General features: G+C 41.0%; 2 protein-coding genes and 1 long non-coding RNA gene across 4 annotated transcripts in view; 1 reads left to right on the forward strand and 2 right to left on the reverse strand.

Annotated features, from left to right (window-relative positions):
• The window catches only part of LOC101882899 (dynein axonemal assembly factor 8), a 57,405-nt gene extending 38,464 nt beyond the window's left edge, over positions 1-18,941 (reverse strand). For both annotated transcript variants that reach the window (XM_087245060.1, XM_087245059.1), the window contains exons 1-15: positions 18,884-18,941; positions 14,106-18,713; positions 13,607-13,699; positions 13,344-13,520; positions 13,172-13,262; positions 12,966-13,089; positions 6,192-6,410; positions 4,713-4,991; positions 4,509-4,632; positions 4,230-4,421; positions 3,987-4,133; positions 2,864-3,058; positions 2,506-2,619; positions 2,281-2,425; positions 1,939-2,209 (exon numbers count right to left, since the gene is read on the reverse strand). In XM_087245060.1, coding sequence (XP_087101186.1) covers positions 1,939-2,209; positions 2,281-2,425; positions 2,506-2,619; positions 2,864-3,058; positions 3,987-4,133; positions 4,230-4,421; positions 4,509-4,632; positions 4,713-4,991; positions 6,192-6,410; positions 12,966-13,089; positions 13,172-13,262; positions 13,344-13,520; positions 13,607-13,699; positions 14,106-14,168 — 2,234 coding nt within the window. In that variant the 5' untranslated portion in view covers positions 14,169-18,713; positions 18,884-18,941. The remainder of the gene's footprint in view (positions 1-1,938; positions 2,210-2,280; positions 2,426-2,505; positions 2,620-2,863; positions 3,059-3,986; positions 4,134-4,229; positions 4,422-4,508; positions 4,633-4,712; positions 4,992-6,191; positions 6,411-12,965; positions 13,090-13,171; positions 13,263-13,343; positions 13,521-13,606; positions 13,700-14,105; positions 18,714-18,883) is intronic.
• On the reverse strand, positions 15,950-18,941 carry igfals (insulin-like growth factor binding protein, acid labile subunit). Its single transcript, XM_087245069.1, has 2 exons — positions 18,884-18,941; positions 15,950-18,713 (listed from the first exon to the last, which is right to left on the reverse strand). The coding sequence occupies exon 2, from the start codon at positions 18,706-18,708 to the stop codon at positions 16,864-16,866; it is 1,845 nt and encodes a 614-aa protein (XP_087101195.1). The 5' UTR covers positions 18,709-18,713; positions 18,884-18,941; the 3' UTR covers positions 15,950-16,863.
• Positions 18,942-21,301: 2,360 nt separating this feature from the next.
• Positions 21,302-26,952, forward strand: part of LOC141381272 (uncharacterized) — a 66,106-nt gene continuing 60,455 nt past the window's right edge. Inside the window, exon 1 of the long non-coding RNA XR_015481144.1 lies at positions 21,302-21,411. This is a non-coding gene — a long non-coding RNA (uncharacterized LOC141381272). The remainder of the gene's footprint in view (positions 21,412-26,952) is intronic.

The raw sequence follows: 26,952 nt of genomic DNA on the forward strand, positions 1-26,952 counted from the left end.
CCGCGCCGCCACACGATTGGGTCACCACGAACTTCCACGCAAACCTCTTAAGTTTCGGGACTCACGAAACTGCACAAACTTCCGCAAAACCGATTCTCAGCAGTCTGTCACCTCGGTAACCCAGGACAACAGCCATTCACGAGCGTGTGAATCCCAAAGATGTCATCGAAGCGAGAAACCACCCAATCAGGAGCACCGTGTTTCCCCAAGGCCAGCCGGTGAGGGAGATTCGACTTCAGCAAAAAGGGCGCAAGTAACACAAACTAATGTTGTCTCTTGCTGATCTTGTGCAGATTGAAATCTTTAAGCAGTTAAAGATAAGCCATATCTCTGCTTTTGTGGTTTCTCAGGTGTTATTCTAAGATCTTGCAAGAAGTATTAGAATTAATTTGGGACGTTGTCAACTCATTTTGCATCCTCTGAACTGCCTTTGTGTGTATGTGTGAATGTGTGTGTTTTGTTTGTTGTTTGCTTATCACGTAATTAGTTGCATTTATCGTAGTGTAGCTCAATAAATCTTTGTACTCATTTTGTAAGAAATGTGATCTTGTTTATGTGCTTCTAAGTCATTTCCTCGAGCTGTAGATCTTGTTACCTTGCTAAAAGTTAATCCAATACTGTGTTATGTTATTATCGTTGGCCACGTAAATAATATAAACAAGATTGGTAAGATACAATGTCTTCTATTTGCGGGACAAATGGTAGATAAAGTGTGAATCTTTTGATCTGATTCAATCTGACTCATTTGAGTCAAATCAATGAATCAAATCTTCAGGATCCGATTCATTGAAATGAGCTAATTAATCCCTGATCGATATTAAAACGTAGGTTGATCCCCTACACCAGTTACCGACGCGCTTTATCGGAAATTTATTCCCGCGCCGCAAGAAATCTAGTCGGGTCCCACAGCTCCCGTAGTACAGCCGCAGGAATGCAGACCTCTACTCTAAGGCTTAAATCTGAAAGTGCACTGTGTTTAAAACTATTGATTCATCTATAAAAGAGTCGACTCATAGTGGTTCCAATAAATCGCCGCGGTAATGAGTCTCTAGCCGTGCCGGCGTGGCATCGATTTGGAACTCAAGCCCCGCAACTTTGTTACACGCACAAACCTGGGATAAGTGTGATTAAAATGTTTGCCTCCTTGTTTTCTGTAGCCTGCAAATTATGTACTAAATTATGTTTTGTTACTTGTAATCGCTTGTACTGTATCTGGTTAACTCTTTATATTCTCATATCGCGTCAAAAGCCACGTTAAAAACACGATGTGTGCCGCTTTGTTTACAGATTTAAATGCTTTTGTGAGCTCACAATCTACTGCTGTTTGTCCCTGCTATGGCCACTTTCAGCCGTTCCTACACACTTGCGGCGGTTAAGTTTCTAAATAATTCTGCTTTTACCACTGTGTGCGCTAACACTGAATGTTTCTCACTGTTTTTCCTTATGATTAAGAATAGAGCTATATGCTGGTGTTAAACTGCATTGCTTTAATGCACTCCTGCATTGGGTTCACACATACACTCTGCACTCTGACTACTTGTTAATAAGCCTTGCTGGACATTTCTTTCTGTCTCAAGCTGAACGCAGTCGACCAATCACAACGTACTGGGTCATCAGAGATCAGCGCATATTAGCATCACGCTAAGGAGGGGTTTGAGAACAAATGAATTGCTGAACGTATCATATGGGGGTCGTTGGGATAATTAGGTAAATATAAATGCATATTATAAGATAATGTCGTTACAGACCCCCCCTTTAAAGCACAATAGGGGCTCTTTAAAGTTAACCTTTTTTTATTTATTTATTTTTCTAATTTTGGCTTCTACTGACCTATGTACAAATACAGCTGAAAAAATCTTCTCTAGATTTTGCACTGTCACACCAAATTGGAATGTCACAAGGACAGAATTTGGGAACTATAAGTATCACAGTGCTTACATTGACACTGCGTTTTCTGCTGTTCTACCACCAAAAAACAAGCAGAGCCCCAGATGCACACGATTGGCAAGACGGGGTGAGTACAGCAGGGGTGGGTCCTGACTGTGAAGGTAAAGGGCGTTGATGGATGCTGGATCTGTCCGCCTTGCCAGCTGGAAATCTGATGGCCCTGTGATCTCCTGCCACACAGAGTTAGCGTAAGGCCCCCGGAAAGCCATGATTAGCATTGGCTGATGAGTATGTTCCTCTCCATGCATAACTGACTTGTTGACTAGAAGAAAGGATATTTTTTAACCCATGCAAATTGTATAAATGCTGTATAGTTATAGTGGAAGATGATACCTGTAAAGTTTGTTAATAGCTCTTGGGGCGGATAGAGGAAACGGATACCACACACATCTAGGCCTGATTTGGAGACTAGATCAAGTGTGTGGTGCATTGCCAGTGGGTTAAAAAACAAGGTTCTGCCTATCAGAACAAGTGCTGTCTGAAAAGAAAAATAAATAATAAAGAAACCATAAAATGAGAACACATTTACTGTAAGATGCAAATACATTTGTCTTTTACCTCAGTATGACAGTGTTGAAAACTTGTAGCTTCTGTCCTTTTACACTTTTGGTCCCCTGTTTCCAGAGTTTGCCAGTAGAATCCTGGGATCACACTAAAGATCTCTTCAACAGCCTTTAAAAATAGATATAAAATGTTGCTAGCACATTTATTCAAAGTACTGTTGTGAGTGCATTTATTTTGTACTTAATAACAACAATTAGGTAATAATAGATACTAAAACCAAACATGAAACATTTAAACCTAATCTTAACCCATGTATTACCTTTTATTGCTCAGTGTTTTTTAGGTAAGTAAAGTGAAATGTTGTGCTACCAAAATGACTCAATAACAGTAAACATACTAAATAAAACAATACCTCTGGATTTGGGTTGACAGAGATGAAGCAGTCCAGGTAGGATGAAGGCAAGTGAACAAGTGCAGGATAAGGCTGTTTCTCCAGTAAATTATTAAGCTGAGGTACCCAGAACGCAACAGTCTTCAATGATGTCTGGGCAAAGAACTTGCAAACTCTTCTGTAAAATTTGTTCTCGTCCATTTCAGCCCCCCTCATCTATAAGAAAAATATAAGAATCCAGTATAAACTTCAACTTTAATCCTTAGTCCAAATTTATATTAGGTGACCTTAATAACTGGAATGTGTATTTAAATAGCACATTTTTTGGTGTAGGCCATAAACCCAAAGCACTGTACAATAAAGGGGGGGGGGTGGGTCTCTCCACACCACCACCAGTGTGCAGCATCCACTTAGATGATGCGACGGCAGCCACTGGACAACGGCGCCAGTGCGCTCACCACATGCCAGCTATTGGAGGAGTGGCGAGACGGTAATAGAGCCAATTCAGTGGACAGGGATGATTGGGAGGCCATGATTATAAGGGCCGGTTGAGGGACTTTGGCCAGGACACTAGGGTTATACTCCTACTCTTTACGAGAAGTGTCATGGGATTTTTAATGACCACAGAGAGTCCGGAACTCGGTTTAACATCTCATCTGAAAGAAATTATTATTATTATTTTTTTGGTGCAATGCACTTATTATGTACATTCATGCTTTTCAATTGTGACTTTATTCTTAAAAAATGTGTATATTTATTGCGTGTAATTACATCTATAATTACTTTCTGTAATTGCGTTTATAATTACACTGTTGAGCCATTCCTTACAGCTTATCTACAAGGTACTAACATCAAACATGTTCAATGTACTTATTGTGTTCATATTGCACTTCACAATATTTAAGGTGCTATTGAGGTGGGATACGGATAAGTTTGGGTAGGGTAAGACGTGTAAAAATGCAATCTGCAGAAAATGATAGGCTAAAAACAAAACAAAAAATGTGTCATTAAACCACTTAATTTGTTCACATTTATTTGTGTGTGTTTGCGTTTCATTTTCTGCAGATTACGTTCTTTCCCACTAGCTGAAATCATAAATAAATGATCCATACATTAATTAAACAAAGTTGTGTATTGAACTCACCTTCCTACTGCCAGTCGGACCACCCTCAAGAGATGCAGCACAAATGTACAAAACCAAGCTGTCTTCTATATACAATTGCTGCAGTCCAGCCACCCAGAAAGGGGCATCAAACGTATTGCCTTTTCCCATACAAGCCTTAGGATTGGTCTATCACAGAACAGGTAACCAAAATGTACATTAATTGGTAAAACACTTGCAAAGACTACAGTATTTCTGTAAAAAAAAGAAAAAAAACAAACACACCAAAGACATGAGCCATGCTATGAGTGCATTGTAAACATGCGATTTGATTAGGATTGAGTTGACGGTCTGAGTTTTCCGCTGCGTTCTTCCAGCCACCACGCCAGGACTGGACAAGGGCACAGTCAACAGCAAACAGTCCTTCGTGTGGAGCTCTGCAGGTAAGGCGTTCACAGAAGGAAGGTAGGATGCTTCCTAAGGGGAGAGAGTACAGCAGTGTTCACTCCAAAACTGAAAGCTGTCTCCTTTGTGTATGTTATACATCAACTGCTAGTTACTCACAGGGTCATAAAGAATATCAGTCCTCTCAGCCACGTCATCCCTGTTATTTGCCGAACGTTGAGGTCTGGATGTTTGCAAAAACTTGAGATCTTTCTCATATCTGATTTTATGATTGTGGTGATCTCTTTGCACATGGGGATAAATGTAAATATTATGTTGTGTTCATGTCTTAGGTTAAGAAATAAAAGTAAGATTATTACGTACCTTTGTTTGTTTCCAGCAACTGGAAAGTGAGAAGATTGAGAATTCTGTTTATGGTTATATTTTGGAGGCGAACAGCAGACATTGACCCGCTGAATACCTGGTTCACTACAGCAAGATTCAGAATCCTGAAGCTGGTTTTCTTTTATAGTTTTCCCTGAAGAGTTTCTCTGCCTAGCCTCAGCCAAACCTTGTGGATTTCTCAAGCTCACGGACATCTCTGACATACTTTGTTTTGACTGACTTGAGTTGTGCAGTAGTAATCGCTTTCCTGCGAATTCTCTAGAAATTTAGAAGAACATGAATTATAGCTGAATGCATGGTTGGTTTAAAAAAAAAAAGAGTGTACATTTAACTTTACGATCATGCTGTTGTATTTATTATCTGCAATACAATGGGTTATATGAACAGCTAGTGTTTTTAAGCCAATGATAAACTTCCAATGAAAGGTTAATGGGATTATTTTCAATTTCATGAGGTTTCTTTTACAGCATTGATGTTGTAATGTAATTAAATACAATCAGTAAAATAGACTGAAGCATTCATTAAGTTGTTCAGGCATAAAAGGAGATGAAAGACAGTGTAAAGGCTAGCGCAGAAACTCCATTAATAAATACTGGGGTAAAATAAATTTTCATAAAAACATGGCGGGGTAAAATGGAATTTAATGCAGTGATTCTTGCAGTCTGAGACCCACTTTAAATTGAATAGATACAGTCGAAATGAGAATTATTTGCCCCTTTTGAATTTTTTTTTATATTTCCCAAATTATGTTTAACAGAGCAAGTAAATTTTCACAGTATATGCTTGATAATATTTTTTTCTTATTTGTTTTATTTTGGCTAGAATAAAAGCAGTTTTTAATTTTTTTAAAAAACATTTAAGGTCAAAATTATTAGCCCCTTTAAGCTATACATTTTTATCGATAGTCTACAAAACAAACCATCTTTATACAATAACTTGCCTAATTACTCTAACTTGCCTAGTTAACCTAATTAACCTAGTTAAGCCTTTAAATGTCACTTTAAGCTGTATAGAAGTCTAAAAATATCTAGTAAAATATTATTTACTGTCATCATGGCAATGATAAAATAAATCAGTTATTAGAAATTAGTTATTAAAACTTTTATGATTCGATAAGTGCTAAAAATGTTCTCTCCATTAAACAGAAATTGGGAAAAAATAAACAGGGGGGTTATTATTTCGGGGGGGCTAATAATTCTGACTTTACCTGTATCAGGCAGTGAAGATCACTGATTTTTAAAGAAGTCGGATCTTAAACTTAACGACTTTGTAATAGAAAAACAGGCGGGTTGACAGAAAATTAAAAGTCTGTGCATATACCCCATTAATCCAACAGTATATTCATTCAAATGACTTTTTTTGTATTGTATTTTATTATAACAAGATCCTCAAAACATATACAAATTATAGAAGTTGTCATTTTATGTTAGGGTAGATATATTCCAAGCACAAGATTACCTTTTCTGTCCATTTGCTATTGGAATTGTGGTCTCTTTAGAGGAGATAATTTCCTTGTCCAGGTTTGTAGGACATATAGCACTGTCACTCTGGCTAACGTCTGACAGTGTTGTTTGAAATTCATTTGTGCGCAAATCAATATATATAGTGGGAGAATCGTCATTGAGTTGTAATTGTACTGAGCTCCTTTTAAAGTCCACCACGTCTCTCCCAGTTGCTCTAGAAAAGTCACAAACACATTTAATCTGCAGCACAAAAATCTGCAAACATGAGAAAATGCAGTTCCCCTTCGGGGGGAACTTCAGCACTATAAGTGGATTTGATTGTAAAATCCACGCATTGGGAGGTTCGGTTCAGAAGCTACTCGTCTGAAAGAGTATTGAACGGGCCAATTAAGAATGAATTGGCAGCGCAAGCCTGCGCAGGTGAGCGGCATAAGCAATCAACTGAGTATATAAGCTCACCTGGCGCAGCAGACGCTATCCTTTTCGCTTCAGAGACTTTCTGATCGAGTCGATGAGGGTTCCTCCTGCTGTGACCAGCGATTCTGAGCGAACGAGAGCATTCTCCCGGTCCAGAGTGTGTACACGCAGTGGCAGACGGTCGAGCTGGGTTTCTCCCTTGCCTGGCGTTCTTTGGGTCCGGTCCTCCAGAGCGGTGCGTATAAAGTTGCAAACTTCACAGAAAGAGCAACACAGTCGTGCAGCACGTCCTTATCAGGACGGCGCTCCGACTGTGCGTTTCTGGATGCGGTGGTTTCCTGTCCTCGGATGATGGGCGCGGGCACTGTGTTACATGTCTGGGGGTCCAGCATGTTAATGCGCTGCTCGCGGGCAGTTCATGTCGTCATTGCGATGCCATGACTGTTGCGCAAGATCGCGGTTAGCCTTTGCAAAAAGGCGAACCACCCCAGTTGTCCCCTGCTCTGCAGCGGGCACTCGGGCAGATCTGAGGGTTTCAGCGAGAGATAATCCGTCGCCCACGGGCCCGCGGACCTCCCGCTCCTCTAAGCGCTCCATCCAAGCTTCGGGCGGAGGAAGCGATCCGTCTAACAGATGGTAGCCCTTACGCCCGATGACACCGGAGACCAGATGTCCACCGCGGCATCGGAGGGTGGGCTTTCATTGTCCGATGATGATCCAGACCCGCTCGCCCCCTTCGGGCTGGTGAGCGCTGTCACTACGGATCCTGAAACGGACATGTTAGCCGTGCTTTCCCGGGCTGCTTCGGCCGTGGGTTGGAGATGGTTTATCCCCCAGCTCCGCGGCCGGACCGACTAGAGGGGCGTTCCCTTCTTCCCGGAGGTGCACAGTAGGCTCACGCGGTCTTGTAAAGCACTTTTTTCTGCTCGTGCTGCGTGTTCCTCCACCCTAACCACTCTTGACGGTGAAACAGCCAGGGGGTATGTGGCGATTCCTCAGGTTGAGTGCGCGATGGCGGTAAATCCGCGCGGCGCCTCTTCTTGGCGGGGTCCGCCTCGTCTCCCATCCAAAGCCTGTAAGTTATCTACCTCCCTCGGAGCTAGAGCTTACATAGCTGCGGGCCAGGCTGCTTCCGCCTTGCATGCGATAGCCACCTACCAGCGCTACCAAGCGCAGGCGCTGGCCGAGCTGCACGAGGGTGGGTCCAACCCAGGCTTACGAGCTTCGCACCGCCGCCGACTTAGCTCTTCGGACTACTGAGTCCGCTGCGTGTGCGTTGGGGAGGACGATGTCCACATTAGTGGTCCAGGAGCGCCACCCCTGGCTGATATGCGCAAAGTCGACAAAGTCCGCTTTCTTGACTTCCCCATATCCCCAGCCAGGTTCGGCGACACTGTCTGTGAATTCACCCAGGAATTCAAGGCGGTGAGAGAGCAGTTGGTGGGTGATGTCTTATCGGCGGTCCGTAGCCCGCTCCGCCCGCCGTGCCATTCATACCTGCTCCTCGCCGAAGGCGTCCGCCTACGAGAGCTGCTCCGCCCCCGCACACGCCTAAGGCGAAGCGAGCGCGTCGGGCACCTCGGAAGCAGGCAGCCCCCCTGCCCAGAACGCCGCTAAGTCCGGCAACGGACCGCGAAGCGCCCCTGGGACAGGCCATCTGGAGAAGAGGGAACTTGCTCTTTCCCCGCTGGAGGGCGGGGCCCCATTTCCAACGGCACTTTTTACTGCCATGAAAACATTATGAAAGGGCACTTTTCACTTCCCCAGATGTGACAGCCCGAAATCTGCCAGTCTGGGACGCTATGCTTTCTAGCTTGCAGATTCGGTGCGTTTCGCCAGTGGCTCACGAGCGCTGGGAGGACGGTCTCCTTTCTCCCACCCCTCGAGCCTCCCCTCCGGAGCTCGGGTTTGGAGTGAGAGCAAATATCCCACCTCCAGCTTTTCCGTGGGACCCGCGAGCTTCCCGGATCAGCACACCCACTCCGCGCTGCCCCACTGCTGGTACGTCAGCGATTGTAGCGATGAGTCCATTAGCGAGAGCTCTGCCTGCCTGGTTAGCGCGGGCCAGCTCTTCGCGGTGGCTCATACGCACAATCAGACTCGGCTATGCGATTCAGTTCGCGAAACGGCCCCCCAAGTCACGGGTGTGTATTCACCAGGGTCAGCCCCCTGTCCGCCCCTGTCTTGCGAGAGGAGATTGCTGTCCTCCTGGCGAAGGATGCAATCGAGCCGCTCCCTCCAGCCGAGATGGAGAGCGGGTTTTACAGCCCACGCTTCATCGTGCCCAAAAAGAGCGGTGGGTCACGGCCAATCCTAGATCTGCGCGTTTTGAACCGCTGCCTGCACAAGCTGCCGTTCAGAATGCTCACGCAGAAGCGCATCCTCCGGTGCGTTCGTCCTCTGGGTTGGTCTGCAGCATTAGACCTGATGGACGCGTATTTCCATGTCTCCACTCTTCCTCGCCACCGACAGTTTCTGCGGTTTGCGTTTGAAGGTCGAGCTTGGCAATACAAAGCCCTCCCCTTCGGGCTCTCTCTGTCTCCGCGGGTCCTCACCAAGCCCGCGGAGGGTGCCTCAGCGCCCCTTCGGCTCGCGGGCATCTGCATACTCAATTTCTTTACGACTGGCTGAATTGCCCTCTCTTTTGATTATGCACAGAGTTGATTATGCACAGAGACAAAGTGCTCTGGCACTTCCACCTGTGGGGGTTTCAGGTCAACCGAGAAAAGAGCAAACTCGCCCCCGTGCAGAGGATCTCTTCTCTCGGGCTGGAGCTGGACTCGGTCACCATGGCAGCGCGCCTCTCCGGAGAGCGCGCTCAGCTGATGCTGTACTGTCTGAGAGAGCTCGACAGTAAAATAGTGGTCCCACTGAAACAATTTCAGAGGCTCCTGGGGCATATGGCATCCGCAGCCGCTTCATGCCGCTCGGATTATTCTATATGAGACCACTTCAGCACTGGCTTCACGATCGAGTCCCCAGACGCGCATGGCACGCGCGCGCACACCGAGTCTCTGTTACTGCGCTGTGTCGCCGCGCCCTCAGCCCTTGGAGCGACCCCTCGTTCCTACAGGCCTGGGTGTCTCTAGAACAGGCGTCCAGTCTTGTTGTCGTTTCAGCAGACGCTTCCAACACGGGCTGGGGGGCTGTGCGTTGCGGGCATGCGGCTGCGGACCTGTGGAAAGGTACCCAGTTGCATTGGCATATCGCCTGGAGCTGTTGGCAGTGTTCCTCGCTCTCCACCGTTTTTTTCCGGTGTTGGAGCGGCAACACGTGCTGGTCAGGACGGACAGTACGGCGGCGGTGGCGTATATCAGCCGTATAGGGGGTATGCGCTCTCGCCGCATGTCTCAGCTCGCCCGCCGTCTGCTCCTCTGGAGTCATCCGCGGCTGAAATCGCTGCACGCCATTCATATTCAGGCAAGCTCAACCGTGCAGCCGATGCGCTCTCACGGCAGCCTTGCGTCCTGGAGCATGGAGACTCCACCCCGAGTCTGTTCAGCTGATATGGGCGCGATTCGGGGAAGCCCAGATCGATCTGTTGCTTCCCCCGAGATCGCTCATTGCCAGTTGTTCTTTCCCTGACCGAGTGCTCTCGGCACGGATGCACTGGCTTACAGCTGGCCTCGGGGCACGCGCAATACGCGTTTCCCCCAGTGAGCCTGCTCGCGCAGTTACTGTGCATGGTCAGGGAGGACGAGGAACAGGTTGCTGGTTGCGCCCCTCTGGCTCAACCGGACCTGGATGTCAGAGCTCTCCCTCGCGATAGCCCTCCCCTGGCAGTCCCTTCGAGAGAGCACCTACTCTCTCAGGGACAGGGCACCACCTGGCACCCTCGCCGATCTTTGAAGAGATTTTTAGACGCGAGGAAGACTTAGGTAACCTCCGATTGCGGTGGCTAATACCGTCACTCGGGCTAGAGCCCCCTCCCCGAGCGCGCCTATGCCCTGACGTGAAGTCTATTCACTGAATGGTGTGTCTCTCGCTGAGAAGACCCCCGTAATTTGCCAGATCAGCGTTGTGCTTTCTTTACGCCGAGAGAAGTTGGAGAGCAGGCTGTCGCCCTCCACACTCAAGGTTACGTGGCTGCCATCTCCGCTCTCATAACGCGGTGGCTGGCAGCACCGTGGGAACGCATAACCTCATCATCCGGTTCCTCAGGGGCGTTAAGCGAATTAATCCACCCCGCCCCCCTTCATGCCCTCTTAGGATCTCGCCCTCGCTACACAAGCCGCGTCAGATCCCTTCGATCCTCGACTCAGTATATTTCTGTCCCTGAAGACAGCTCTGCTGGTCGCGTTGATATCGATTAGAGGGTCGGGGACCCGGAGGCATTTTTCGGTCAGTGACTCGTGCCTGTAATTGGGCTGGCTTCTCTCACGTATGAGACCCCGCCCGCGATATGTGCCCAAGGTTCCTACCACTCCGTTTTAATACGAGGTAGTGAGCCTGCAAGCGCTGCCCTCGGAGGAGGCAGACCCAGCCCTTATTTATTGTCCAGTTCGCGTTTTGCGTATTATCCGGACCGCACTCAGAGTTTAGATCATCTGAGCAGCTCTTCGTCTGTTATAGCGGTCGGCAGCAGGGAAGTGCCGTACCGAAATAAGTTCCCACTAGATTGTGGATGCCTTTCTTTCACTATCAGAGCCGAGATGAGCCGCGTCCCCCGAGAGCGCGTGCGCACTCCACTCGGAGCTTCGCATCCTCTCGAGCGCGCGCACGCGGCGCCCCTCTAACAGACATCTGTAGAGCTGCGGGCTGGGTAACACCCAACACATTTGCAAGGTTTTACAATCTGCGAGTGGAGCCGGTTTCCTCAAGGGTATTAGGTAACCCTTGGTGATTGAGGAAACAACTCGGTAGGGTGTTGAAACACGCTTGCTGCGCCATTTTCCCTAACACGGAGATACGTGCGCCTTTTTATCTGTCAGTAAAGTTCCCCGTCAGGTGAGCCCTGCAGATTCCTCCGTGGCCCCCAGCACTGACTCAGCGGAGGAGTCACTTGCTGGCCCACTACGTTGTAGGTCTGCCCGCTGGTCAGCCCGCGTTTTGGGTAAAGGTGTCTGCTATGCGTGGTCCCCACTAGGCGATCCCATATGCTTATTCAGCCACGGTTAAGTCCCCCCCCCCCTGGGCGGACCCGTGTCTTCCCTCCCCGCTAACCACTCTTTTGCTATGCGTACTCCCCCTTTTTAGGGCTAGTCCATATGTAAATTCTGCCATCTATCCCCCCTTGGGTAACGGATGGCCTCCGCAGCGTCCTCCCTATCGGGATTGCACGCTTCCCAACGTACTGTCGTATTTCCTAGAATTATCTAGATGCTCACGACACCCCAAAAAATATATATAAATCCGTAAAACTTCTGTTGAAGTAGGATAAATTAGGGCCAGGGACACGTTGGAGGACCGCGCCCCCCATGATGTGGGTGCGTCACGCTTGCTTGACTATCTCCTCATCGGGGGTGTTGGTAAGGTGCAGTCATTATGGCGCTTTCAATGGGCTCCCAATGCGTGGATTTTACAATCAAATCCACTTATAGTGCTGAAGTTCCCCCCGAAGGGGAACGTTCGAGGTTACTAAAGTAACCCTTCGTTCCCCGAGGAGGGGAACGGAAGCACTATACTCCGTCGCCATAATGACTGTCCCTTAGCTGTTGAAAGTCTCTTCAGCTTAAAAAGGATAGCGTCTGCTGCGCCAGGTGAGCTTATATACTCAGTTGATTGCTTATGCCGCTCACCTGCGCAGGCTTGCGCTGCCAATTCATTCTTAATTGGCCCGTTCAATACTCTTTCAGACGAGTAGCTTCTGAACCGAACCTCCCAATGCGTGGATTTTACAATCAAATCCACTTATAGTGCTTCCGTTCCCCTCCTCGGGGAACGAAGGGTTACTTTAGTAACCTCGAACGTTCTGTTTAGATTTTTTTAATTATTTTGAAATATGTCTCACAGCAAGGCTGTGTTTAGTTGATCAAAAATACAGTAATAGTTAAAATAGCAATACTTTTGTAGATATGCGAGCAATTTAATCTACGTAATAAACCTTAAAATGTGATGTCTGTCATCCAATCATTGTTGAATAACAAACAGTGTAATGAACTTCAGAAATCATTCTAATATTCTGAATTGCTAAAAAGGAAAAATGTCTTAGCATTGTCAATAAAGAAAAAATTAAAACAATATTTGATTAGGATTTTTGAAGACTTTGAAAGCATTTATTTGAAACAGTTTTGGGTCAATTCAGTGCATGCCTGCTCAATAAATGTGCTAATTTCTTTAAAAAAAAACACTGACCCCAAATTTGTAAGTGTAATTTACTGCCGTAACAACAAATTAGATAATTTGACTGTACCTGAGAGATAATTCTTGTGTATTATCAGATTTGGCAGGTTTTATTTCCGTTTCATTTACTTTCCTCTCACAAAAAGCAACCAGCTGCTCCATTAAATCATTTTCATGCATTTCCCTTTCATTGTCTATAAAAAAGAAAAGATCATTTTGTGTTATTCTGAAATGTAGCGTAAATGTTAATGGATAAAACAGTGGCTGCAATCCAACCTTTTAGTATATCAGCCTGAATTGGCTTGACAAGAGGTTTATGTTGCTTTAGAGTCTGAAGGACGTGGTCGAGATCCCAGGTATCAAGAGGCTGTTGAAATAATAATTTGTTACATAGGCCTTTATTTAGTATCCCTTGGCTGAAAATGTGATTAAATACATCCTAACTTACTGCCAGTGACAAAAAAGAACAGAGCTGGTTTTCAGTCAATTGTGTCTTGTTTGCTGAAGGATTGCTTTCTGTTTTATGTTTCACTCTTTCATTAATAGGTCTTTCTGTATTGTGACCCATTGGAAGCAGATGATTATAATCACCTTTTTGGTCATCAGCAGTCCAAGAAGGCAAAAACTGCAACAGATTTGAGTAAATATTTTGTCAAAGACAATGTGATCTGATAAATTATTATATTTTCTCGCACCAACACAAACACACACCTTGACTTCTGACTTTTCTAAACTGGTCCCTTCCAGAGAGTGACTCACTGGTGGATGCTGATGAAGAATAGACATGTCTTCTTCGGTGTCAGACTGTAGTGTAAAATGTGAAGTTCAGTGCGTTTCTGTTAGTACACCAATACCATTAGCAAAACATCAATATGATTGTGATGAAATTAATAGTGAAAAAGAGGCTACAATTCACATGGACCCTCACTCGACGCTCCTTTATTTGAAAAAAAATGGCCATGGTTATATATAACGTTAATAAATAATTAAAAACACCTGTTAATCTGATCAACTTTCAAAAGCAAAAGCTCTAAAGGATAACATTTTCATTAAAAAAAATATTATCAAACCAAGGCTAATCTAATTCCATTACGTTTGTTTTATTTTATTTAATGTTCGTTAGTTTTGATAAGGTTTTATCAATCGATCATCCCGTTTGATACGACGACAGAAGACACTAGTGAAATATTATCTTCAGAGAACAACTTACTGATGACAGGTCAGAGTCAAGGGTTGGTATCTTGGATATAATGTCGACTAAAGTCCTCTGCATGTCTGAAGGTGGGTGTCTTTTCTCTTCAAAATGCTGTAGTAAACAGGTGGCCGGTGTTCACTCTGAAAGTTGGAACGCGGTTCTCACGACTCCGGCAAACAGAAACTGTAGTTGACATGGCGACCACATACGCCGTAGACACGCTTTGTTGACACTGCGGTTGGCTTCTCTGTCACAGTTTGACGCGACATTTGCTAGTTAACATAAAAGTTGTTTTTGTAATGATATAAACGAGTAAAAATAAATAGGCTGTGTATTACTTAATGTTAATATGGAGGAAACAATAGTATTACTGTGTAAAAATTAATAGGCTATACATTATCTTTTATGTTATGAAGAAAACAATGTTAACCTTTACGAAGTTAGCCAAGTTCATAGTAAACTAACGTTATAGTAATTGTAACAATAATATATAACAATAATAATTTCCTGGTTTAACCTCCAAACCTCAGAAAGCTTGAGGTGGTAAATTAACATTTTGTGTGTATTTTCCAATAGTCTGGACACATGAAAATAAATCATGGTTTAATGGCAAAAATCTAGCAATGCATATCTTAATTATTTATATGTGTGGCAAAACCATTTAATCTTCATATAAGAGTTTAGATACAAAACCTAAATGCCATCGAAAATTCAATCGAAAAGAAGCAGACCCCTTTATTTCAAGCTATAAAGACCATGAAAAGGCTGTATTCTTTGCCATGAAAGTTAAATTATTGAACACGCACAGGAGCATGATGCTCAACATCTGAATTCTTCATTCATTTATTTTTTTTACTTAATTTAATTAATTAATTTTATTTATTTTGTAGTATGGCTAAATTATTGCTTTGTTCATAACATTATTTCAATAATTATTTTATTTTCCCCTATAGACATTCTGTCGATTAAGTAAATTTTCATCTAGACAATTAACAGTATCTTTAAACCAGTATGTGGTTCCCAAAGTGGGGGTCACGGGACAATGACAAGGAGTTGCTTGGTGATTTCCAAAAATCAAATAAATTTCATTAAACTATTAGAATTACCATATTTTAACCACAACCCACATACGATAAAAAATAGTAGTTTTTAATAAAAAAGAAAACAACAACAACATGCAAGTAAAAAGCCATCAGCCTTTAAATTGTTATTATTTTTCATAGGATTGGTGTTTTTACAGATTGATTTTATAGCACCAGGTTAAACCTTTATGGCAATCAGTTACATTAAAAAAAATACAAGCCACAGCTAAATACTGAGAATGATTTCTGAGTGGTGGTCTCCAAAATTAAACCAAGAATAGACATTGTGTCCACAGGTCTCTTAAGTTGAGGATAATATTAAATCAAACAAATTTGCACTATTTGTGTTGTCAGTATGCTTGTGTTTATGTTGGCCTATTGTATGAGCAACGTTTGTTTATTTATAACCACCTCTGAGGAATTGGGGGGTCGCGAGTCACTTGTATTGTTATTTTAGGGGTTGCAAGCTGAAAAGTTTGGGAACTCCTGCTCTAGACTACCTGCTTAATGCTAACAGTGTATTTTGATACTCCATAAACTAACATTTTACTAATAAGTAACTTTGTGTGTCAATAACCTTAACCCTGACCTCTAAAGGCTTGTACTAATGAGACTTAGCAGACATATAGTTGCATTAGTCAACAAACTACCTAAAGGGGACAAATAAACAAACAAACGAAACAAATCTAAACTTCATCAGAATTGCAACATTCCACAGGAAATACAATTTAAAATGAAATGTAAATATTATGTTGATTTACATTTACTTTCAATCCATTGTTGTTCTTACTTGCTTTATTAGTGGTCAGAAGTGTTGCTCAGCAGGTCTTTGGACTTGGAACATGGATCAGTATTATGTACATATCTCCATATTTGGGTTTGGTTTATCGGAATGAACATTTGCTCAATGTCCCTTTTTGTGTTTATGCAAAGACCATAAACAAACAATTTGTTTGATTTTGAAGGATGAGGCAGAGATTCTCAAAAAAGTATTTTAGGGATAATACTTTCAGTACATTTCTCAGATGTTTGATGTTTTACATTTTGTGACTTAGTGTAACCACTTAATTCTTTTTAGTCACATGAAAAAAAAAGTAATTTTAAAAATATATATTTTACATGTCACATTTTACAGTCTAACATTTGTTCAGTAGCATTTATTCTAATTTACTTCAGCATATCAAAACAATCTCTCAAACAGCACTGTTATTTTTCATTCATTCATTCATTCATTTTCTTTCCCGCTTAGTCCCTTTATCAATCAGGGGTCGCAACAGTGGAATGAACCGCCAACTTATCCAGCAAGTTTTTACGCAGTGGATGCCCTTCCAGCCGCAACCCATCTCTGGGAAACATCCACACACACATTTACACTCATACACTACGGACAATTTAGCTTACCCAATTCACCTGTACCGCATGTCTTTGGACTGTGGGGGGAACCGGAGCACCCAGAGGAAACCCACGCAAATGCAGAGAGAACATGCAAACTCCACACAGAAACGCCAACTGAGCCGAGGCTCGAACCAGCGACCTTCTTGCTTTGAGGCGACAGCACTACATACTGAACCACTACTTCACCCCACTGTTATTTTTATGTGACTTAAAACAACAACTTATCCTGCTTCTTTTTAAAAGAACATATTTACAAAAGTAATCAGTGATGTAGTTAGAAGACTTCGTTTGTAGATTTAACAGTCCCTAAAATGTTCAGCTGCAATATTCCGCAGATCAAGTCCAGAAGCACTAGATGGGCTAGCGCATGTGACATTATTGTATACCGTGATAAGCGTATGAGGCTCCTCACCTTCCCCAAGCATTTCAACCTGCAATGGCACCACCTGTGGCTTCTGTAGAATGAAATCTCGAAATGGTTTTGCACTACAGTCACATTTCCAGTTGTTACCAGAAAGCCAGAGCTGGTCCAAGCTCTCAGGTATAGACACTGGGAGGTTGACCAGTATATTGTCTTTCAGGTTCAAATATCGCAAACGTGGCAGCATGTATATCGTTGCATTAAGTATGAGCTCCAGCTTGTTTCCAGAGAGATCCAGCCAGGACAGGTGTTGCAGGGGTAATAAGGCCTCAGCAGGAAGATTGTGCAGTAAATTGCCAGACAGCAGCAGGTAATCAAGGTTCTTCAGGCCATAAAATGTGTTGGAGGTGATGGTTGTTAACTTGTTGAACCTCAGATCAAGCTGTTGCAGCCTTTGTAGCTCCACAAAACTCTGACGCTCCACTAGAGAGATGTTATTGTGTTGCAGGAAAAGGCGACGAAGACCTGTTAGACCACTGAAACTCTGGGATGAGACTTTTGTTAGACAGCTTCTATCAAGGTGAATACTGTGGAGCTTTGACAGACCCTTGAAAACTTGATCCGGCAGGCTGTGGAAACAGCTGCCAGTGAGTTTCATCACAGCAAGATGATTAAGGCCCATAAATGTGCCCATGCGTGCCTCTTGTAGCCGGTTGTTCTCCAAGTTCAGCACCTCTAGATGACCCAGCCCCTCAAAAACTCTCACCCCCAAGGCTCGAATCTGGTTGTGGTAAAGGCAGAGCTCTTCTAGATACTGCAAGTCACGGAAGGTCCCAGGTCTTAGGCTGTTAATCGAGTTGTTTGAGAGGCGAAGAACATGTAAGCTTTGTAGACCGATGAAAGTTTCATCATGAAGTACGGTTAGGCGATTTCTGCTGAGGTCTAACCATCTTAAAGATTTCATGCCCACAAATGCTCTAGGTGCCACAGTCACAATCTGGTTTTGCCCCAGATAAAGCTTCTGCAGCTTGGGTAGTTTCAGAAACACATTTGCCTTGATGACTTTAAGATAGTTCCCAGTTAGGTCCAGTTCTTTTAGCTCATTCAGACCTTGAAATAGCTGTGGTTGGAGGTACGCCAGACGATTCCCGGCAAGAATTAACTCTCGTAATCCATGTAGGTCCTGAAAGCCTGTCTCTGGCAGCACTGAAAGCAAATTCCACCCCAGGTTCAACAACCACATGTGGCTCATTCCAGCAAACAACCTGTCATCTATTCGAAACATCTGGTTATTGTTGAGACTAAGGGTCGCAAGGTTTGATGTGCCCTGAAAGACCAAGCCAGATAACGAACGGAGATTGTTCCTCTCAAGGTGCAAGTGGGCAAGGGAATTCAGACCTCTGAAGGCATGGGCATCAAGGGATACCAACAGGCTGCTTTGTAGGTTCAGGAACTCCAGATTGGTCAGCTTTTCAAAAGCACCCGCTGGCAAGTTGCTGAACAAATTTCCATCGAGCCACAGGGAGCGTGTAGACAAAGGGATATCAGAGGGAACCTGGGTGAAGTTACGTGTACTGCAGTAGACATTAAGCTCCAGGCTGTAGTCATCTTGAAGACAGGTACATCCCTTTGCGCAGGGCTCACTTTTTTGGCCAGTGGGTTCCTCAGAGGGCTTTGGATCTCCTGAGAGCCTGGGTTGGTCTGAAGGTTTTGATTCGGGGTTCGCCAGCACTACTGATGTGCCCAGTGTGTGCAACAATAGCAGTACAAAGGGGCTCATCCCAACTACGAGAGAATAATTAAAATTTTAGCATTACTTTAACAAAGCACTTTCAGTTTTAACACATTCAAATGTCAAAGTACTATATCACTTTTTACATTGGAGCCTGAACATCACTGGAAAAAAAACAACAGATTTGATTAATTTCAAATGTGAAATTTTGCATTGGTTGTACCGTTTGATTGTGGCAGCAGTCCAGCAGGCGTTCACTAAAAGAGTGGCATGTGTGTAACAGATCTGAACCACCTCTCCCTCTATATATCACCTAGAAAAAGGACAAACAGTGCTCTGCACACAGAATTAACCTCTTCATTTCTGCTGTTTTCATTTTCAGTTTCTTGTGCAGTTTCAGCACATCAATATAACAAATGAATTACAGCAAAAACTTATTTACAGTTACTATTATTTTTCCATTAATAAATATTTATTGAGAGTCATAATATAAATATGCGTTAACAAATTTTTAGTAAAATAAGCATGTTATAGGAGATGTTAAACTTTTTGATTATAATAATAAAATTTGTAAATAATTAGCACTGCAATTTGATTGTCAATGTATTTTCAGAGAATTTACTAGCAAATACTCCCACTCATTTTAGACGAAAATCCTTTGACTTTCTGTGTATAGTGTTCCAAAGTTCATGAAAATCTGCCGAGCCATCAGTGACATTTAGCAGATGGTACTTACTCCAGTTGTGGTTATCTGTTGGAAGACATCCAACTCCAAAAACTTACTGAGAGTTTAAAAAGCTACTGTAAAGAAAGTTATTTATTACTGTTTTCTGATTTTAGACTGAAACATGTGAGACCACAAGAGTCCCACATTAACATGTAAGAGTCAATGTTTTAATACTGAAATGTATACATAATCCGAAAGCTGAATAAATAATATTTGGGCAAGATAAAACTTTTTGAAAATCTGGAATCTGAGGGTTTACCCATCTCTTTTATTGTTGTCTTTATTAAACAAAATCTTTACTTAAATAAATAAAAGAAGATCAAGCATTTTTATGCATACCGTTTATTCAATGCCAAAAATATACTTGGGCAATATATTCTTGGGTGATACATGTTACAGTCAAAATTTTACAAGATTTGTCTAAAAAAGAAAGATACTCTTGATTAACTGTTAGTACTGAAGGACTAGTCATATTATAGGTCGAATATTCAATGGTATTTAAAGAATGTAGGAAGTGGCAACTACTGTAGAGGCAAACAAAGATAGGACCCTGCTCTGGCAAACACTGCAGTCCTCTTTCCTCATACTCTTTCCTCAAATCAATACATTTCATTCACATTTTTTAAACTGATGGTCCATTCTATTTTCAACGCCGTTTAAATGCTTTTGCTGCTTGAAGGAAAAATGGATTTGCAAAAGTCAAGACTCTAGACTTAAAATAGTTAACCCAGGGTCACTCTAAACTATAGTAAACGGAATCGGGAAATGGAATGGGTTTTCTTGCTCATAATTTAATGAGGTTACCTATTAAAATTCATGAGCTGAGGTTTCACACTACAACAATTCTAACATTTTAAACCCTAGGTTGATGTCCTTATGTGTGCTGTCTGAGTCATTGATTGGGCAAACACACCACACGTTTGCATAAGGGCCCTATATTGCACATTCTCACATTATCTATAAGTTATTGCAGCCATGATGTAATATTTGGAAGTCTGTTTCGCTGCTGCTTTCCTTGAGATATCTTATTATGGGCTTTTATAATTAATGGGGTCTGCAAAACATAAACTGTTCTCAGTCACACATTAACTATTCTTATTATTTACATTTATGTTTTAAGTGTGAAATGAACCATAAAGGAAAACACACATACCCTGCAGGCACACTATGTCAACATGACGTCATATTGACATTGTACCCCAACATACCCCAACATCATGGGGACGTTTGATTTTTTTTGGTAATGGAAATCGTCAGAACCCAACATCAGACCGACGTCAGTGTCCAATGTCTAACCTAAAATCAACCAAATAGCAATGTCTAATTAAGTTACACCTTGACGTTTGTTGGGTGTTACCACTATGACATCTGTCAGACATTGGATTTTGGTTACTTTCCAACACAACCAAAAATCAACCGAATATCAATGCAATTTGACATTATTGGACGTCAAAATACCATAGTCCTTAGAAGCTGGCTAGACATTGAATTTTGGTCACCTGACGTCACAACCTAAATCTAACCTAATATTAACGTCTTATGGTGTTAGGTACCTGCTGGGATCATTTAGTTTTTACTATGGATATGGGTTCAATGTTTTGCTGGTTTATTGTGTAAAATAATTATGTTATATGACTCTTCTGGAAAGGGGTGGATGTAACATGCAGTATATCTGTGACTGAACAAAGCATGTAAATATCAGGTTTCTAAATGGCTTTCAGAAGTTGGCGTCATATCTAGCCATAACAACTCATATTGTATACATTTACTGTGGTTCAGAGTTAACTTCGCAATTATGGTTCTACCTTGCTCCAAAGCAGGCTTTCATTATCCTGAGTAAAAAAAAATAAATGGGGCTGAGGCTCCAAGGTACAAAATAAAAAGTACTATTACTAAAAATTTACCAACTCTAGTGACAGCTTTTGTATCTTTGTACAACATAGTAGGACTAGTTGTCATAAGGGCCCACAAAAGATCGATGGGTTTGGTTTTTCCTGAGTAACAGCAGTCAAAACAACTTTAAGGTAAGAAAATATAAAAACTGACTCTGATAAAGTGTTCTTTATTGGCATTCAATGTTCCATGAAGAAGTGTGACATCCATAGAACTTTTTTTAAAACACTTTAAAAAAAAATGGAAAAAGGTTGTTAAGATTAGGGGAGCATGGGGCACAAAGTAAAGCGGGGTAAAATGTGACACAAAGTTTTAGGGTATTTGCTCAGGGTTAACCATGGCATGCTTCTGAGATTTTCACCACAGTGTCAGCAAACGTTTTCCTGCCAATTATTGAAAAAGTTTGTATGGAATTTGGATGAGAAACACAGGAGAAACAATTTTTGCAGCATAAAGGTATTTTTTATGACAGGCAATGATTTTTTTTATTTTAAATAAATCTGTGAAAGTATGTAGACTATATTGTTGTCATTATTGTCTTCTGCACAAAAAGATGGGACAATTGTGAAAGATGTAAAATTGCACAATGACTTATAACCAGTTTTGAGAAAAACACGACACAGTGGGTTAGTTGTAACAGGTTGTTACAAATAAGCCGCACATTGTTGTACCAAAAAGTAAACAAACAAAATAATTGTTGAATTTTGAGTGTAATGTTAAAAACTTTTTAAATAAAATGTTTTTTTGAATATAATATTTTTTTAATAGAAAAAATAAATTATATTGCTAAAATGCAAATAAAATCATTGTATAATAATGGATTATAATGCAAATAAATCCAAATGTGTTTATGTGTCCAATAAATTAATAAATATATACAATTAAAAAAAGTAAGTACTAAGGAGTTATACTATTAAGTAAACTGAATTAAATTTAATTGTGTGAAACCTGACTTTATAAGCACCAGTTGCAGCTAACCTTCTGTCTATTACAACTTGCCCAGCAGGTGGGGTAAATTGAAACATTTTTACCCCTGGCACTTTCGGCAATACTGCATAGAAACCATATGCTCAGCGATCATACAACCAGTGCTCATTTGTAGGAGAAGCTTGTCTGCTGTTGGCCAAAAAAAAAAAAAAAAAAAAAAAAAAAAAATATATATATATATATATATATATATATATATATATATATATATATATATATATATATATATATATATATATATATATATATATATGGTTTGTCTAACCCATTACTTTGTTTATTATTTAGTTACTTTGTGCCCCGCTCTCTCCTATTCAAATGTTTTTTTACACTAAAAAATAAAATTTTTTTGTATAAAAACATGGGAAATGTACTGGCAGCTCATTGAACAGACTTTGTATTATAAATTAAAAACAGAAAACTTTCGTTAATTGACAGTGTGCCAGCATTTAAAAAAAAATAATAAAAGAAAATAAATAAATATAAATATATATATATATATATATATATATATATATATATATATATATATATATATATATATATATATATATATATATATAATGGCAAATTTTAAGTATATACATATGGGACAAAACACTTTATATATGTAGTTTACCTAGGCTAAGTCTTTGACCAACCTAGGTTCTATGACGACACTTTAAACACATTTTTTTAGCCATTGGCAAAAAAGTATTGGCAAAATAATCATAATAGATGAACATCAAATAAGAATCAAAGATTTGTAATTGAAGACACATTACCTTAAAATCACCAGCAGAGGGAAGTACAACCTTTTGCTTACAAGATTCTGTCAAGTTGAGTAGAGTTATCCAAGAAACCACATATCTTCTTATTATAGATGATCATACAACCTGACAATCTTTAATGCCTCAGGAAAAGGTATGAACACCTTTTTCTGTCTTTTTTTTATTTTACACTCTAAAATACCGATGTCTATTTACTCCAGTGGGCCAACTGATAAATCCTTCTCATCAAGTTCACCTTGCCTTGGGTCCGTTTTTTTAAAACTCATACTGTCTGTTTTAATGTTCTTTCTATATGTAAGATGAGCAGGATAAAGCAAGGTACCCAACAGCAAAAAAAAAAAAAAAAAAAGAAACCCTCTTCAAACACAGAAAGTGCTTGCATATATTCATGAAGACTATGCAAAAGAACAGCTCGAGTATGAAGTCAGTCAGCACTAGAGGGTAATCTGCCACACTACAGCTTTTAATGATTGCTTCTCCCCTGACAAACAGCTCTAATTGGATCGTTCTCCTACAGTCAATGATATACAAAGGTTTGGAGCTTTGTCATTTGGCTGTGGCTCACCATGAGCACAAGAGGTGTCAGGATTATTGACAGTGCCAGCTGCTCAAACACACTCTGCCTGTTCAGCTTAGCTCGGCTTGCTTCACCAAAGGCTGAATGAACCAGTACAGGACGTTTTAGTGCTTCTTCAGCGCTGCGAAGCTGAGGAGGTGAGCAGGCCTAAAGGGTACAATGTCAGATTGAATTAGAGAGAGAGTGCGTGTGATGCTGACGTTCGGGTTTCTCTGTGGTCTTCCCTGCATCTCCGTCAGGGAACCTACGTATCTGCTGAGTCTCTCCCCTCTGAAGTTTGTTTTCATTGCTTTATGAGATAAAATCAAGGGAAAGAGATGTTGCATAAATACTGAAATGCAAGGACGCCGGCTTTGAGTAAAGAGCATGCATTGAAATGAAATGTACAAGGCTGTAATGGGATTACACAATGGTAGGCAACAGGACTTTGCTAAGCTTTGATGGAAAAAGTGCAGTGCATGATAGAAGGTGATTTAAAAGGCATCGACAATCCTGATTGTAAAATGTGTTATAGATGGAAAGGGATGGAAAAGTTACTTTAAACAAGTATTTCACTAGACACTATTCATTGCATGAGTTAAAAAGTCATTGATAATATGTTTGAAAACTTACATTTAGTAACTTAATCTAAATATTCTAAATACTTGAAATATGGCATCCACACTGTATAAAACATTTGTTAATGAACAAATTCCATATTTTGTACTGTTATCCATTACGGTTATGAGCTGCAAAATTCACCTCTGCAGTTTAGCAAAGTGACATTTTAGTAGTTTAAACAATATATTGTATAAGAAATAGTTTATTAAGAATTAATTCTGTAAAACAACAAGAAAGTTAGTTTTTTTATGCTGTAATCTACAACAAATATCCACAGTGTATCACTTCAAACTATTAAATCTATCGAAAGGTGTTGGACGAAAAATTTACACTACCTGACAAAAGTCTTGTCATTGATCCCAGTTTCAAGAGCAACAAATAGTAACTTGACTTCTAGTTTATCATATGGAAAAGTGTCAGAAAGCAGATTTTTTTCAGATGAATCATCTGTTGAACTGCATCCCAACCATCACAAATACTGCAGATCTTTTGGAACCTGTATGGACCCAAGATTCTCAAAGAAATCTGTCAGGTTTGGTGAAGAAAAAGTCATAGTTTGGGGTTACATTCAGTATGGGGCATGCCAGAGATCTGCAGAGTGGATAGCAACATCAACAGCCTGAGGTATGAAAACATTTGGGCTGCCCAATTACGTCACGTGAGGAGATCAAAGCAAGGAACAACAGAGACGAGGATCCAAGTGCAGATAAATAAGATTATATTTAAGCAAAACAGGGACAAACAGAAATGGCTGATACAAAAAGGACAATCCAAAAACGTAGTCAAAAAACTGGCATAAGGTCAAAAAAAGATGACAAACAGGAATCAAACAATAAACAAGGCTAAAGTCAAGAAACAGGCAAAACAACAAGAAGCTAGGACATGCAAGGTACATACATCAACATCAAAGACTCCATACTAAACTGGTGTATGTGTGGTGTATAAATAGTCTAAATGATCAGTCATAACAAGTCTCAGCTGTGTCTCATCAGTCTTGATGAGCAGCTGGTGTTTGGCATGGCCTGATAGGACTTGTAGTTCCTAAACATGACATTTGTAGTTCACCAGCGATCTGTCAGGAAGGATCACTGGTGAACATGACAATTACATTACAAACCAGGAGAGGGCAAATTCTTCAGCACGGTAGCACTCATGTCATACGTCAGCCTCCACATCAAAGTTCCTGAAAGCAAAGAAGATCAAGGTGCTCCAGGATTGGCCAGCTTAATCACCAGACACGAACATTATTGAGCATGTCTGGGGTAAGATGAAGGAGGAGGAATTGAAGATGAATCAAAATAATCTTGATGAACTCTGGGAGTCCTGCAAGAACGCTTTCTTTGCCATTCAATATGACTTAATTACTAAGTTATTTGAGTCATTGCAGAGATGTATGGATGCAGTCCTCCAAGTTCATGGGAGCCATTCACAATTATTAATTCTTTTTCCACTGCATCATGACTTTATATTCTATACTGTACATTATGTCTGTTAAGTGTCAAGATTTTTGTCTAAGCAAAGTCAGACCTTTCTATCCTAATTAAATGACTAAAGATCAAGGCATGGTCATATTTTATTATGGTAAAGTTATTGTAATATAGAGGCCTTTGCCTTTCATATAAGCCACTTCTGAAACTAAATAATCCACTAGAAGTCAAGCTATTATTTGTTGTTCCTAAAACTTGGATAGGCAACAAGATTTGTCAGGTAGTGTACTGTATATCATTCAAGAAGGGAACACAAGGCTTTAAGAACTTGTAGGTGTTGTTTGTCTTTTTTTAGGTACAAATTTATTAGCGTTAGTCCTAGTATTAGTATCTGAAGGGTGGTATACTAAATAATTAAATAAATAAACAACAACCACCAATATTCAAACAAAATAAAAAAACAATCATCAGTTCAGAAATGTACACCGCCTGCTTACAAGGTGAAATATCTCTACATCTAATGCATTTTTTCATTAACATCAGTAGATATTTTTTACATTTTGAATAAAAAATTGAAATAGATTTTAGAATGGAGCATATTGGATGTGTATTTCAGAGTACATTACACTGTTTGTGTGTGTTTATATCTAAATATGGTCAAAATTAAGGCCAATAGGGTATATGCGGAAGGACTTTAAATTTGCCAGTAACCCGGGTCAAGCACTTCCGATGAGCTATATTCCATTACAAATCAGCACGTTTAAGATCTGTTTTCTTTAAAAATCTCCACTGGCTGAGTGATATCCGATATAAAGTGGGTCTTACAATGTACAAGAATCACTATATTATATTACATCTTCCTCGCCATGTCTTTATAATATGAGCATTTATTTTACCCCAGTATATCCAATATGTATATAGAGTTTCTGCGCTAGCCTGCTAATCCTGACGGCCATGTGTGAGTAAACGGCATTTCATCTCATTTTACGCTTGAGCAACTAAATGTATGCCAAAGTCTATTTAACTGATTTTATTTTATTTACATTACAAGGCCGATGCTGTAAAAGAAACTGTATAAAATGAAAAAAAAAAAGTCACATTAACCGGAAATTTATCAGAATAGGAAGAAATACTGCATATTCCATATATCATATCAAGGCCAATTTATAGGGCTTAAAATGGACCTGTAAAACATTTCTGTACAATGTTTGCAGCTTTCTAAGCCCCACACCTTTTATTTTAGATATGAGAGAACAATTGACTATACTGTTTTAGTGCATTCCACGGCACCTTCAAACATTTCACACCGAT

Source organism: Danio rerio, chromosome 3 (assembly GCF_052040795.2).
Source record: "Danio rerio strain M-AB ecotype USA chromosome 3, GRCz13ab, whole genome shotgun sequence".
NCBI lineage: Eukaryota > Metazoa > Chordata > Actinopteri > Cypriniformes > Danionidae > Danio > Danio rerio.